We start from the raw sequence: 15,646 nt of genomic DNA, 5'->3' as shown, positions 1-15,646 counted from the left end.
TGTGGTGGTCCAGTGAGGGTAGTCCAGGTTGACCCAAAGAAGATAGAGGCGGTGCAGAGTTGGCCTAGACCGACCTCAGCCACAGAGATTCGCAGCTTCCTAGGGTTGGCAGGTTACTATCGCCGGTTTGTGCAGGGATTTTCCTCTATTGCATCGCCCTTGACCAAGTTGACTCAGAAGGGTGTCGCATTTGTATGGTCGGACGAGTGTGAGGAGAGCTTTCAGAAGCTCAAGACAGCTTTGACCACAGCTCCAGTGTTAGTCTTGCCATCAGCTTCAGGATCTTATACGGTATATTGCGATGCTTCGAGAGTTGGGATTGGTTGTGTTTTGATGCAGGAGGGTAGAGTTATTGCGTATGCTTCTCGTCAGTTGAAGCCCCATGAGCAGAACTACCCCGTCCATGACTTGGAGCTAGCAGCTATAGTTCATGCACTGAAGATTTGGAGGCATTACTTGTATGGCGTATCCTGTGAGGTATTCACTGATCATAGCAGTCTTCAGCATTTGTTCAAGCAAAAGGATCTTAATTTGAGGCAGCGTAGATGGTTGGAGTTACTTAAGGATTATGACATTACTATCCTGTATCACCCGGGGAAGGCCAATGTAGTGGCCGATGCTTTGAGCCGGAAGTCGGTAAGTATGGGGAGCTTGGCATACATTCCAGTTGAGGAGAGGCCATTTGCAGTTGATGTTCAGGCCTTAGCCAATCAGTTCATGAGGTTGGATATTTCGGAGCCTAGTCGGATCTTAGCTTGTGTGGTTTCTCGGTCTTCCTTGTTCGATCGCATCAGAGAGCGCCAGTATTATGATCCTCATTTGCTTGTCCTCAAGGACAGAGTTCAACACGACTATGCTAGAGATGTGACTATTGGTGATGATGGGATATTGAGAATGCATGACCGGATATGTGTGCCCAATGTAGATGGGCTTCGGGAGTTGATTCTAGAGGAGACTCATAGCTCGCNAAACGTTAGACCGAAGTCTAAATTATTTATTTATAGTCAAAGTTTTATCTTTTTTCTACAGATTTTGTCATTTAAGCTTTCCGGCTATACGCTCGGACTGCGCACGCAAATTGAGGTGAAGATAAAAGAGGATTTTAAGGCCTTGGAACACAAAATTAAATTTTAAAGCAAGTGATGACCTTTTAGGTCATCACACATACTGAAATAAATCCGGCCAAAGAAGCATTTAAATTTTTAGATAGCTGATTAAAGTGAATTTCTAAATTAAGGATAATACCTTCACTTGCATCATTATAAAGATAATCATTATTATAATATATATAAAGTTTTAGAAATTGAAATTTCAAAATAGAAATATTTTTTGAAAGATAAAATCATACCTAATAAGAGTTCAAGTCGTAGTATAAGAGTCGGTCGTAATCAAAGAATCGTTTATATCATGTCAACCTTTGGGCTTTGCCATAAATATGAGTTATTATTTCACTTTTTGGCTACTTTTAGGTTTCAATGACACCTATGAGAATAGTGCAAAAATAAAATTATCACTACGAGAAATGAGAAAATGTTAGTCTTTTTTCATGTAGTGTTTTTTAATTAATATCTGACGATTATCTATAATTATTTAGAAGGTTTAAATGTTAAGGTTATTTACATATAATTCAAATAACTCAGATATTTAACATGGCTAATGTCAAATATCAAAACGGGGTAAAAAAATTCACTAGCTAAACAATTTTTTATATTTTTAGATAGCCAACTAAAATGAGTTTTGAATTAAGAATAATATTTTCAATTACATTATTATAAAAATAATTATTATTGAAAAATAATGTTTTAGAAACTGAAATTTTAAGAAAGAAATATTTTTTAAGAGATCAACACACCAAAAAGAATTCAAGTAGTAGTAAAAGAGTTAAGTCTTATCCAAAGAGTCATTCATTGTCTCAACATTTGATTGTTTTGCCATAAATATGAGTTATTATTTTGGTTCCTGACTATTTTTAGGATCCAATGACACCGCAAGAATGGTATCAAAAAAGAAAAATAGAAGAAACAGTTAATTTTTTTCATGTAGTTAATATCCAATGATTATCTATATTTATTGAGAAAGAGTAAATCTTAAAATTATTTACATACAATCCAAATAACTTAAATATTTAACATGATTAGTGTCCGCGCATCCGTGCGAGTACTAATACTAGTTATAAAAATTTCTCAAATGGTTCCAATAAAGTAATAGTAATGAAAAGGAACGGAATGTATACAGTACTAATGAATTTTAGTATTTAATTTAATTTAATAAATTCACCTTGAATGATGTTCTTAAAAGTAGAAAGTCCTTCCTACATACTCGTACGTAGATCTTGAACTAAAGTATGATTGCGAAAATTATGGTCAGTTTTTTCGGCTATATCAGTATACCTTTTATTTTTTTACCAAAAAATAAAATAAAATGAAATTTTGAAGGGAGTAAATCCTACTAGTTGATTCTCGTACTGCGTCAATCAGTTCCAAATTCCAATTACAAAATCAATATTTCAACTGCATAAATTAATGTTGCTATTAGATTTTCCTTTCATTTTTTTCTTCCATTGACCATGGCACGAGGGAAACACAAACACCAAAGCCCCTTCCTTAAAATACGCCCAAAGTTGTGCGGCCTCCCCTTGTGATCGCTTCTCTCGGAAAACCAAGCAATATTTTGTTCTAGAATTAACAAAAGGAAACATGGTGCCTTAAAAATTCACCCTTGGATTTGACAATTTGTTATTCTGTGGGAGACTATATTTGGGCACCAAACTCGACTTGAATATATAATACTGTCTAGCTAGAGTTCCATTGAGCTTTCTTACTAAATAGTATTAGTAAAATTCAAACTGAACTTTTATGTCTTATAATATAAATTAGATATTGCTTTACAATGTTATGACATCTATATCTGATGATGGCTGGTCAAGAAGAAGAATTAGCTCGCTTTGACGTTGAAAAGCTTCTAAAGAAATGACATATATTGACATCTTAAGTAAATCTCACATTATAAAAGAACGAACAACATAAAATACAATATAAGATAGAGTAAAAGTTCACATATAAATACGCTTTGGCGTTGATATGACGTAGCCAAGCAGATAAATTTGTGAAGCTTGTTGTGCGTTCCATGTGTTTTATACGTGAAATATTTGCAACCATCAAATTTACAATCAACAAAATAAATGATACCAAGCCTATTTAAGGAAAATACTTACCGGTGTCTGCAACAAATCAAACAGTTTAACCTTAAGAGTTACAAATGAAAATTGAAAATATATATTACTTAACTGGGTTTAAATTTAAATTCATTTATTTTATTTGATGCAAATAAATTTTATCCTAGTCGTATTAATAATGACAAATGCATATAGTTGAAAATAGAAATTGGAAAATACTCAAATCCAATATACATGTAAATGTTGGTAATGTTTTGGGATAATGATTTTTTCTATGAACAGAGAGTTGACTAGATCAGACCCAATGATAAATTTGGTAACCTTCACGTTATACTATTTTTCCAGCTACATTCATCTCAAAATTTAAGCTAATATTTACATACATCACCGTCAACCGACACAAAGATCCCCTACACCAAAAGAAAAATATTCACACACCAAAATCAAAGGAGAACAACTAAGATTGGGGCAAATAACTTAACATCATATGCTCACGAGGACTGAGTCGATTGGGTGAGTGGTTTTCCACATAGGAGATCTGAGACCGATTCCCCTTTACTAACAGCCTTCTCAGTCATCGCATTTACCTAGTACGATTAATATCTCTTGTGTAGTTTGCGAACCTATACACAGTAAACAAATTATTCAGTGCGCAGCCAAAGGATAGCGGCCGCAAATTTTGGTGGAATTTTCGAAAAAGCTTTAACAACCATGTTCCATTGCCTTCGTGTCAATCTAAGAACCAGTCATTTGGTTTTCCAGTTTGTTTCTCACATGAATCTTGCTCTAATTTGAGAACTCTTCAACTTCTTATTACAAACTTTATGTGACTAAAATAAGTGTTCTCTTTTTTATTTTTGCTCTCTACAATACTTACATATTATATTTTCTTTGAGGCCAAGGTGCAAAAATCAAGATCTGCCATCTATGGGCCATATGCAATAATTGACCAATTAAACATTGTACAATTAGAGTGGCTCTACAGCTCAGTTGAATCTATATTATGAATTCCAGATTTGGTTATTGGCCATTGGAGTATTTTTCTCACCTAAGAATATTCTTTTCAAATTATATCATGAACATCTGTAACCATAATGATTATTGATTTATATGCAAGAATGAAAAGAGGAAAAAAGTGAAAATGAGATATTCCATATTACTAAAATTTACTGAGAGTAAAATCAAATCATGATCTTAATATATCATAATTTCGTGTATATCATATTTACTAATTGTAAGATCAAGTCATAATCATAACATATCAAATTTTTGTGTTTCGATTTATTGTAGAGAATCTAGTGATAAGCTATATAAAACAATAAGTACAAGATCAAGTCATGATCTTAACATATCAGAATTTCATGTTTCGATTTATTATATAGAATCTAGTGAAAAATTATGTAATACGACAAGTATAACGGATATACTAACTCGCTTAAATATAATTTACAGCTGTTTGAAATACTTATCGTTTAAACAATCATCGCGTACTTAACGGTAAAAAAATGTTCAAATACATCAATTACTTGTAACAATCGCCTTGTTTTAAGCTCGACTTGATTGTAATTATAATTTGCTTCGTATATAAAATTAAATTACGCCATGATTGGAGCTTAGAAAAGTGAAAGAGCTTCCTTTTATTTCTTCAATTTAGAACAGTGATCCAATTGCGCCATAATTGGATCTTGAATTGTTATGTTCCATTGGGGTCTTTTAGTAATTAAAAACAATATAAATAGCAAATCCACTTGTTATTAAAAGAAATTAAAAAAGGAAAAAAATTAGAGGGGATTATTTTGAGATAGAAAAGTCCAAATTAAGTCCAAAAACTGACTATAAAACTCCCCCAACCCTCTCTCTATCAATTACACACTACACACTCACACTCTCTACACTATTCCACTCCTCTCTTCTCCTCTCCCTTTCCTTCTTTGTTTCTCTACAATGCTGAAATACTGCTCTGTTTTATAAATCGAACAGAGCAGTATTACACTATCAGCATAATTCAACCTATTTATCGATTTTTTTTTTTTGTGGTATTGGAAAATGGCGGAATCAACTTTTCAGGCGACTGCTTCTGATATAGCAGGGCAAATAGGAATGATGTGGGAAGTGTTAAAGGCGCCATTGTTAGTGCCATTGTTGAGGGCAGCAGTGTATATTTGTTTAGTAATGGAGTTGATGCTTTTTATTGAGAGGCTTTATATGGGAATAGTCATTATTATTGTTAAGCTTTTTATGAAAAAACCAGATAAAAGGTATAAATGGGAACCAATGGCTGATGATGATTTGGAAATTGGTAGTGCTGATTTTCCTAAGGTTCTTGTTCAAATCCCTATGTTTAATGAAAGAGAGGTAACTCAATTCATCATTCTGTGTGTTTAATTACTCGATTTGCTTAAAAATACGTAGAGATTTGTTTAATTTGTGTTTAGTTGTTTGTTGTTGAAATCCTTGTGGCTTGTTTGGTTTAGGTGTATAAGATCTCTATTGGAGCTGCGTGTAACCTTTCATGGCCGTCGGATCGCCTTGTGATTCAAGTTCTTGATGATTCTACTGATCCTATCATTAAGGTAACCCGAACAGTCCTTTAAAATTTCCAATGTAATTATGTAAGCATCTTTGGTTTGCAATTTACATCATAATCATTGCGAAATACAAACAACAGAGCACATGGTACTACATTTAACAGCATACTTAATTGATAAATATTTTTTAATCACAGGCTTTTTAAGAAAATGCTTGGATTTCAAGTTTGGTACCTTGATCTTTGTAATGTAATCCTTATAATAAGATCTGGAGTTTTGTACTTTACTTAGTTTTTACACTTCTTCCTATATATTCCGACCCTCTAATTTCTTACAACTGTTGAATTTTGGCCCTTTTTCTAAGCATTTAATTTAGTTTTAATTGAGAATGTCGAGCTTTTATGACACATTATTCACCTACCAAAACCGACATTATTTCCCTTAAATTTCTTATGCAACTCAATTAATAACGATTATTATTGGTTTATGTTTCCTTAATGAAGCATTTATTATACTATAGGATATGGTTGAGACAGAATGCTTAAGGTGGGCAAGCAAAGGACTAAACATAACGTACCAAATTAGAGAATCCCGTGGTGGTTACAAAGCTGGAGCTCTTAAAGAAGGACTAAAGCATAATTACGTCAAAGATTGCGAGTACGTCGTAATTTTCGACGCCGATTTCCGGCCTGAACCGGATTTTCTACGTCGATCCATCCCGTTTCTCGTTCATAACCCGGAGATCGCCCTGGTTCAGGGTAGATGGCGATTTGGTAAGACTTGAATTTATCTTCTAATTGCCGTCAATTGCATTTAAGCTGATTTCGACTAACTTGAATTTGAGATATTGATTGTTCATTAATTACATTTTGTTGTTGCTATAGGAAAGTGTCGGTGGTCCTAGTGAACAGTGTCACTGTTACTAATTTAAGTAGTGCACGTTTAAGCATATGCATTTTAAGACGCTAAATATAAAAAGTTTAGATTATACAGTTACTATACTTCGTGGAAAGATTTGCTGCATTTTCTGTGGGTCCATTAAGACTCCATCAGTCACGGGAGTTAGGATGACGTTTATAACAAACTTTCTCCATTGATATTCCGTACATCACGGGCTTAGATCATAACAAATTCACATATAGTACACTTTTAATTGCTTTTATAATCAGAGTTTTTGGGTACTATATATATATATATATATATATATATATATATGGCGATAATGGTGGAGGTCATAATAAAAAGAAGAATATAATTAGTTATGGCAAAATTAATATTGGAATTTTATATTACATAGTTTACATTACGAAGGGGAGTCCTGGAGCAACGGTTAATTTGTCTTTGTGTGACTTATAGGTTGCGGGTTTGAACCGTAGAATAAACCAATGATATTTGAATCAGAGTAGGTTGTCTACGCCACACCTCTTAGGACACGATCCTTCTCCGGATCGTACGTAAATGCATGATATTTTGTGTACTGAGCTGTCCTTTTAATTTATATAACGATGATTTTGAAGTTTCTGGTACCAACTTAGGACCCCATGCATGTTAAGCCAAAATTAAGGTTTTTTCATTTAAGAAACTTAAATACGAAAACGAAATAAGAAAATACTAGTTTAATGAAGCATCCTTATCGGCGGCGACACGAACGGTAGAGTAATGACGTTATTATCCTGTCCGTTTGTTGAAGCCCCCGGAGTTAACGGCGAGGAATTGCTGGATAACCGGGGTAGGTTTGTCATTTTGTTGAACAACGTGGACCTAATCGGATTTTAATTACGTAACGGTCAACAGTGAGGTGAGATTGTAGGAGGGGTAGATTTGTCATTTAATGTGACTCCACGTGCAATTATGCTCCGCTCAGAGCCTCAGGGTCCACTTCGTACACCTCCCACTGTGTCAGTTCCACGTGTCTCTTCATTTCCCTTACTCTACTGTTCTCACCGACACTTTGTTTGCTGTTTACAGCTCTCCTTTTTTTTTTTTTTTGATTCTTAGTAGGAAACTTTTTACTCCTTTTATATATATATATATACATATATATATATATTAGTCCGAGTCGAAACTAACGAGTTTAATTGGACATGCTTGGTTATGTAATAAATTATTGTTTTATTTTATGGTTATTGCAGTGAATGCAAATGAATGTTTATTAACAAGAATGCAAGAGATGTCACTAGATTACCATTTTACAGTGGAGCAAGAAGTGGGCTCATCCACTCATGCATTCTTTGGTTTCAATGGTGAGACGAGAAAGAATTACGTATTACTTTATTGCTTTTTACAATTACTTTGATTTATTTCACAGTTGACGGTGCTATGCTACCTACTAAAATTTTAATAGAAAAAGTGAGTTGGGTAATTAATTAAACTCATTTGCAGCTGTAGCAAGAATCAAGCTGATACCCACATGCTTCACTTTCACCTATAGTTAATTTCTGACCCTTTATTAATTGAAACATACCAGAAGTCACACATGTTCTAATGCCAAGTAATTATGACCTCTAGAATTGGAAACTGTTCCCTTTTTTTTTTTTCTTAATTAAGCTAAAATTCGTTTCTCTTTGTTTTATTTAATTTAATAAGAAAATCAATCAAGAGGACCTGTATCTGTCGGAATTTTTTAATAAGAATATTCTTGAATATATTTAGATGCTGTAATGAGCTAGCATTCAGGGGTGTAGCTTAATTGTTGATGAATCAAAATGAAAATTATGGAGGACCGCGATTTAATACTGAGCAGAGGTAAAAATACAAGGTCATTTTTTTATCTGTCCACATCTTGGTGGGCAGTACATTTTGGTGGGCAGAGTTATTCGGCACCTACACTATTGGAAGGTAGTCATTGAGGTGTGTAAATGCTGGCCATGACACTATCCTTATAAATACATTAATCTTAATTGAGCCTAAAGTATGTTAATTTGACACATTAGTGTAATGGATTTGTCCTTGAAGCATATGTGTAACACAAAAAAATTCAACGTTTTACAGGGACTGGTGGCGTATGGAGAATAGCAGCTATTAATGAAGCTGGTGGATGGAAGGACAGAACAACTGTAGAGGATATGGACCTTGCTGTTAGAGCTAGTCTTAAGGGCTGGAAGTTTGTTTACCTTGGTGACCTCCAGGTATTTGATAAAATTCCTCACTGGACCACAATGCTTGAAAACTTTCTAGTCTGAGGGAGTACTAGTAAAATTTCTTGTTGTTTTCTTTGGTTTTTACTCTAGGTGAAAAGTGAACTTCCCAGTACATTCAAAGCCTTCCGTTTTCAGCAGCATCGTTGGTCTTGTGGCCCTGCCAATTTGTTCAGGAAAATGGTGATGGAGATTGTTAGGAACAAGGTCAGTAGTTGTCTGTCTAATGATAGTATTCCATTTAATATGAAACAAAGGAACATGACTAAGATAAGAAGTATCTTTTTTTGTCTTCTGTTTGCAGAGAGTGAATGTTTGGAAGAAGTTTTATGTTATCTACAGCTTCTTTTTCGTCCGAAAGATCATAGCTCACATGGTTACATTTTTCTTCTTCTGTGTTGTTCTTCCATTGACACTATTGGTTCCTGAAGTTGAAGTCCCACTATGGGGTGCCATTTACATCCCTTGTATCATCACCACTCTCAACTCTGTTGGAACTCCAAGGTCTACTACTATAACATCATATCCTAACCACTTCTCTTTTTGTGTCCCTTTTCTCCCTTAACTCTTTCACAATGTTTTAATATGCTTATTATGGGATTTGCAGGTCAATTCATTTACTGTTCTATTGGATTCTCTTTGAGAACGTGATGGCTTTCCACCGAACCAAGGCTACATTCATTGGTTTGCTCGAGGCAAAGAGGGCTAACGAATGGGTTGTGACTGAGAAACTAGGTGATACTCTCAAGAACAAAGAAAAGTCTAAACCAGTCAAGAAAGCCCGAGGACCTCTATTTGGAGACAGGTGAGAAAACTCCACTTCTTAATACCACTAAATGGTTGTAATATGAATGTGATCTTTTTATATGTTTACATTTTCAATAGCCATCCGCTCTATCTTAACAGTCAATTTGTTCTAATTTGTACAGGATTCTTCCACAAGAATTGGGATTTGCGGTGTTCCTTTTCTTCTGTGGTTTATATGATGTTCTTTATGGGAAGCGAGTGTACTTTATCTATGTTTTCCTGCAAGTCATTACCTTTACCATTGCTGGATTTGGCTATGTTGGCACTATAGTCCCCTCTTAGCAGCAGCAGCAGCAGCTTTCCCGCTACTAGCCGGAGTTTTATTGCCAACAATTGTTTATTTCGTCTACACAGAAATATAAGTTATATGAAGTACTTTCCCTGCAACCATTTGGATGGGTAAATTCAAGAAAATCATCCATCTTTGGGCAGAAAACTCAGGATGACGACAACGTAAAATGGATGAATTGTTAAAGGAGCAATGAACGCTGAAGCTGAAAATAGCAGACGGATTAGCAATAGATAGATTATATTTTTTACTTGTTAGAGTGCATTTTAGTTGTGTGACATTATCTTTCTTTGGCTTGTAAGTCATTTTTTTGTTTGCTTATTGTATCTCTCAGCTTTCTGGAGAGGGGAATAACCTCATGATATGGCAAAAAGGGCCAACTCTGTAATCACATTTTTTTTTTTGTCATTCTAGCCTCAAGACTCTTTCAATATATAGGAGTTAGTGATTCAAGGAATTTGACGTCTCAGTGATTTACTCTTTTTTTTTTTTCTGTTTAGTTAAAGTCTATTGTTGGAACTTGAACAGTTTATTTGTCTTTTATTTGTTGTATTATAAGAAAAGTATATAAAGTGGCTGAGCTCTATTCGATCTTTTTGTCACTTTCCTTTTCTGGTTTCCACTTTATAGTACATAGACATCTATTTTCTAAAATATATGTTTAGACAATTGAAATGATTATTAGCATTGTTAAAGAAATATGACAATAAATGTTTTCTTGGTCATTTTCCAAGTTCTGCACAGATCTTTGGTGATGGTTACTAGTATATTTATTTTCTACTTTTGAGACCCTTGAATCATATTGTGGTATAGTGGCAAATACGCAAGATACTTTCTTAAATTAAGCAACAAGAATTTAATTAAATTCAGCATTTTTACACATTTCAAGCAAAAAAATGCTTTTAATTGGTTATCTAATCAAAGGTTCATAATGGAGTGTACTTTTACCTTTTGTTCTTACCAATGGTAAAGAAGAGGATAGCGCACCTTTCACCTTTCTTCTTAGTAACACCAGATATTACTCACAGAAATTGGGTACTCAGACATAGGATATTATTAGCAATTTGATAGTAATTGATACTCCTATTTGGTACTCAGTCACTCTTTCATCTAGAAAATAGCTAGCATTTGGCGTACGTTATTGTCTATTGGGCAAAATAACGTAGACAAACAATAAGAAAGTTAGCAAAGTGAAAAAGTATATCACAAACTATACTACAAATTAAGAAGTAAAGATAAATGTGGTCTTTATCAGTTATGTGAAGTCACTTTCATGCAACCAATACGACAAGGTCAGAGAGAAAGTAAAGAAATCTGAAGAAAAGAGTAAAGAGCTTATATTCATAAATTCTCTTGGCAAGAAAGTACTTGAGTGTATATGTATGTAAAACATTTTAATTCCTACAATAAATGACTAAATGGCCTTTGTCTCTACTTCAACGTGTCATTAGGTTTTGTCTTCAGTAATCGGATTTTGCCTAGGACACTTTTTCTTTCTCAGAATGGAAAAGAAAAGGATCAAAAATTAAAATAGATTACCCCTACATTGAAGCTAATTAGCTTAACCGTAATTTATGATAGAAATTTACCAGAACTCGGGTCAGAGAGGATTTGAAGTTTAAGAGTTTGGGGTTCTAGTCCTTTTAAGTTACCGAGTTCTAAATTAATAATTTATACATATTCAATGAACTTTTTATGACATACATAGATTGGACCAAAGTAACTGAGTTCGGTCGAACCTGTACTCGATTGAATAGTTCCGCCCCTGAATGGAGTAAGGAACAAAGTTGAACCAGTAATGACATGCACAGATGTAGCGGGATGATTGAGATCTCTGTATCTTATTAGTCGGAAATCTAGATTTCAGATTATTCCGAATAAAGAATCTTTTGGTAAGGAGTATTAACACTTTACTCCTCTCTAGTGAGCCTATTCAAAACGGATTAGTCGGACCGATAATTTTTAGAATTAGAGAAAGAAAAAAAAAAACAAGAAACATTTTGCGTAAAGTCAACAATTATGTAGAAGGGGTTTGTACGTAAAGTATCTATGATGACTTCCTCGAGGGTTTAGCTAGAAAAGGTTAAAGTCATAATGTGATTTCTTCTTCACCTATCAATATGTTTGTCTAAAGGAAGTAACTTGTTATACATGGACGCTTTACTAGCTTCCCCTCTAACGAACACAAAAATGATCTCACATGGTTACTCCAAATAAAAATTTAATTGTTTACATCAAACTAATAAATACGTGATATTTATTTGTATATAGATTTATCTCATTTTATTATAGTTAATTACTCCTTCCATACACTTTTAGTTGTTAAGTATTTCAAAAATACAAATCTTTTTTTTGCTTGTCACTTTTCGCATATCAAAAGAAAAATAATTTATTTTTTCTGTTTTGCTCTTAACATTAATTACTCATTCCAAATCATTTTTCAAATCCATTAAGACCATACACCAATTAATATCAGTATATAGTAAATTATGCACTTTATTTATTATTTCTTAAGTGGTATGCAAAGTCAATAGTGGACAAGTAAAAGTGAATACATTATTACCTCATTAAATTGCTTAATTAACCATAATAAGATAGTATAGTTTAGTGTAAACAATTGGTACAACTAAGTTTTTTCCATTGGGTCCACCGTACATGTATTAACAGTTACGTTTAATAATTAAGAAAGAAAATTTTCCCAATTCCAATCATGCATTCACAATTTTTTTAAGCTTATGTCACTCTTCTAATGACATTCTTTTGACTATCGAATCAAAAATAATAAATTCACTAACTTTTTCCTACAATCCACAATCATGACAGCTAATAAGGAAAGAAGTTAAATAAAGGACTACCCTTTTCGAATCATACGAACATGGAAATTAAGGAAATGAACAAAATTGATTATTGAAAGATTATCCAAAGGCATGGATCACAAATTTGACACACACACTGTGAAGGAGTATTGGGCAGAATTTGAAATTGTTTGGTTGAGGGGTCTCTTCATGATTTTATGTCTTTGTTTTTTTTTCATTATAAGTTGTGTTTTTCTTGGCTACTGATCAAAGTCTCTAACCCAAGACATTAATGCAATTAAACCCCACAGGTATTGGTCTTATGTATAACTATAAAAAAGAAGCAAGAATGATCTAAACTTCATTTAGAACTAAGTTCTAAGAGTAAAATTAAATTAAAGGCCATTCCCAAGCCCTTTTTGCTATAGAGCTAGGTGTTATATATGGTATAAAAATTTCAAGGAAAATCCTTTAATTTCGAAATTACAAGTCACCAATTGTACTCCAGAGAATTAGAAAAATATTGCAACACTTTGGTAAAGTGTTATGATTATTATGAAACACGTTACAAATTGCACTTTTGAAAAATTAGAAACATTGCATGTAAGTTTCATATATTTATACCGCACCTCATTGCATTGGATTTGCAAACAATATATTTAACATTTGTAATGCTTGTAACCCCCCAAAAAATTAAAGAGTAAATGCACAACCTGAAGTTCATTTAATGCCAGAAACGAGGATATATAAAGATAATAAATATAAAAATAAAAAGGACAAAACAAGAAAAAGGAACATGAATTTACTAAGTGATAGGCTTGATTAATGTCGGCAGACTAAAGGCTTTGGATTCTAATTAGAAGCTAGGTACCTGAAAATTTATGACTACATTATGATTTTCAATAGGAACTGGACCAAAAAGTTATAGCCAATTTTGTCAGGAGTTGAATAGGACATATTCTGAAATATAAATCCAAAAGTATCAACCTTGAAAACTTGGCTTTTGGACTATTTGGAATTACTCTAACGGCTAAGGAAGTCTACAACTAGGCATTAATATATGGGGGTGTCTTTGTAGTGAGAGAAAACAGTTAGGTGTTTTTCTTTTTCTTTTTCTTTTTTAGTTAAAAGGGCTTTTCTAACATATATTAAACATTACCCGTCGGGGTATAAACAGTAGCATTGTTTATTAGGGGTATACGAGATCCCCCGCGCTAGGAACAAAAGTAATACTATTACAATCCAAAATTTGTCTTGAGAAAACAGTTCCTGCGATGTCTGCCCAAAAAGCATGATTAACAAACACCGGAAGAACTGTTTGTTACATAAAGTCTATCAAAAAAATTCTTTTCGGCACCCTCCTTTGCCAACAGATCAGCTACTTTGTTCATCTCCCTATAGCTGTGCTTCACCACCACGTCTCCTTGCCTTAGGATGATTGACCTGCATTCAAAGATAATTGAGTCAAAAACATGGTTTTCGTTGTTGAGCATTCTTATTACCTCAGTGGAATCGGTGTTGATTTCTAGAGGCGTTAACTGTCTTTCTTTAGCAATCTGTTATCCTCTCAGCATCGCAAAGAGTTCTGCTTGTGTGTTAGTAGTGTGTTGCATGCTGCCCATGAAGCCCAACACCCAGTCTCTAAAAACTCCTCCCACTCCTCCCTTGCCCGGGTTCCCAACTGCAGCCCCATCAGTGTTAAGCTTATAGTGCTCTCTTGGTGGGGGAATCCATTTGACCCAGAAAGTTTTCTCTTTTGTGGGTGCTTTGTCCGTTGAGATAGTGATATACTCAGACGTTTTTGCCAATGCAACATTTGCAGGGACCATGTCCTTTTTGTTGAAGAGGTTATTATTCCTAGTGATCCAGATCTGCCAAAAGCTAAAAGGGAAAAGGTCTTCCCAAGTGATGATGTTATTGAAAGGCTTTCTTTTGAGAGAGGCCCATGTGGTAGGCCAATCCCGGCTATTGAATGAGATATTCTTATTTTGAGCTTTAAAGGTAATCTTCGAGATTAAATTTCCTAGAATATTTTTGTGTTGGGGCACTCAAAGAAAATGTGGGCAGATGTCTCAATGGCTTAGTTACAGAAACAACACATTGGGTTCAAATGTACTCAAATGTGGTGGAAGAAGGCCCCAATGGGGAGCCTTTCATTATAAAGGAGCCAAATGAAGGATTTGATCTTATTTGGTGCTCTCAGCTTCCAGATCCACGAGTAGTTCCTGCATGTGTTTGTTCCTTCCGCTGAGGCAAAGTTGGCAAGAAGAGAGTAGGCTGACTTTGTGCTGAAGATGCCATTGGTGGTGATTCCCCAGATCATCTTGTCCTCTTTTATAGGATTGGGTGGGATGAATGTGTTTAGGAGGATGTTTCTGATACTTGAGGGGATATTTATGGAGATGGAGGAAGTACCCCAGGTCCCATTCGGGCAGGGATGCACAGCAAAAACTTGCAAAGCTAACACAAGAGAAAAGAAATATGTTCACCCTTGGCAATACGCACTTGATGATACCCCGACCGCAAATCAAACTTCATGAAGTATCGTGCTCCACTCAACTGATCTTTGTTGTGGACTGTAGCGACTGTTGTTGACAAGTCAGCTTGGGTAAATGGACCTTCAATTATGGTCCTAATTGATGGGTGGTTGGGGATCCAGGGTTCATTGATGAAGCTGACTCTGTCCACCGGCTTGTGAACATGTTTTCCACCCTTTGAGGATGCATTGCCAAGTGGCAAATTTAGTTTTTTTTTGGAGAGTGCCTCCAGTTGCAGTGCTTAGCAATAAGTGTTTTTGCCCAGAGGGAGGATGTGTTATGATAAAGCCTCCAGGCCAGTCCAGGGTGGATGGCTTTGTTTTTTAGTTCAGTCTTTTAGATTCCCAGGCCTCCCTGGGACTTAGGCTTTGTGATGGT

The 15,646-nt window shown here is 34.6% G+C and overlaps 1 protein-coding gene across 1 annotated transcript; it reads left to right on the top strand.

The window, feature by feature from the left end:
- The first annotated feature begins 5,025 nt into the window (after positions 1-5,025).
- Positions 5,026-10,533, top strand: LOC109207902 (glucomannan 4-beta-mannosyltransferase 2-like). The gene is made up of 9 exons (XM_019370902.1): positions 5,026-5,530; positions 5,650-5,748; positions 6,224-6,476; positions 7,836-7,946; positions 8,695-8,831; positions 8,934-9,047; positions 9,145-9,344; positions 9,448-9,645; positions 9,770-10,533. Exons 1-9 carry the CDS (start codon positions 5,222-5,224, stop codon positions 9,927-9,929), a joined length of 1,581 nt encoding a protein of 526 aa, XP_019226447.1. The 5' UTR covers positions 5,026-5,221; the 3' UTR covers positions 9,930-10,533.
- The last annotated feature ends 5,113 nt before the right edge of the window (positions 10,534-15,646 follow it).

This window comes from Nicotiana attenuata, unplaced genomic scaffold, assembly GCF_001879085.1.
Source record: "Nicotiana attenuata strain UT unplaced genomic scaffold, NIATTr2, whole genome shotgun sequence".
NCBI lineage: Eukaryota > Viridiplantae > Streptophyta > Magnoliopsida > Solanales > Solanaceae > Nicotiana > Nicotiana attenuata.
The sequence above is the reverse complement of the archived record's forward strand: the minus strand, read 5'-3'. Positions and strand labels throughout refer to the sequence as shown.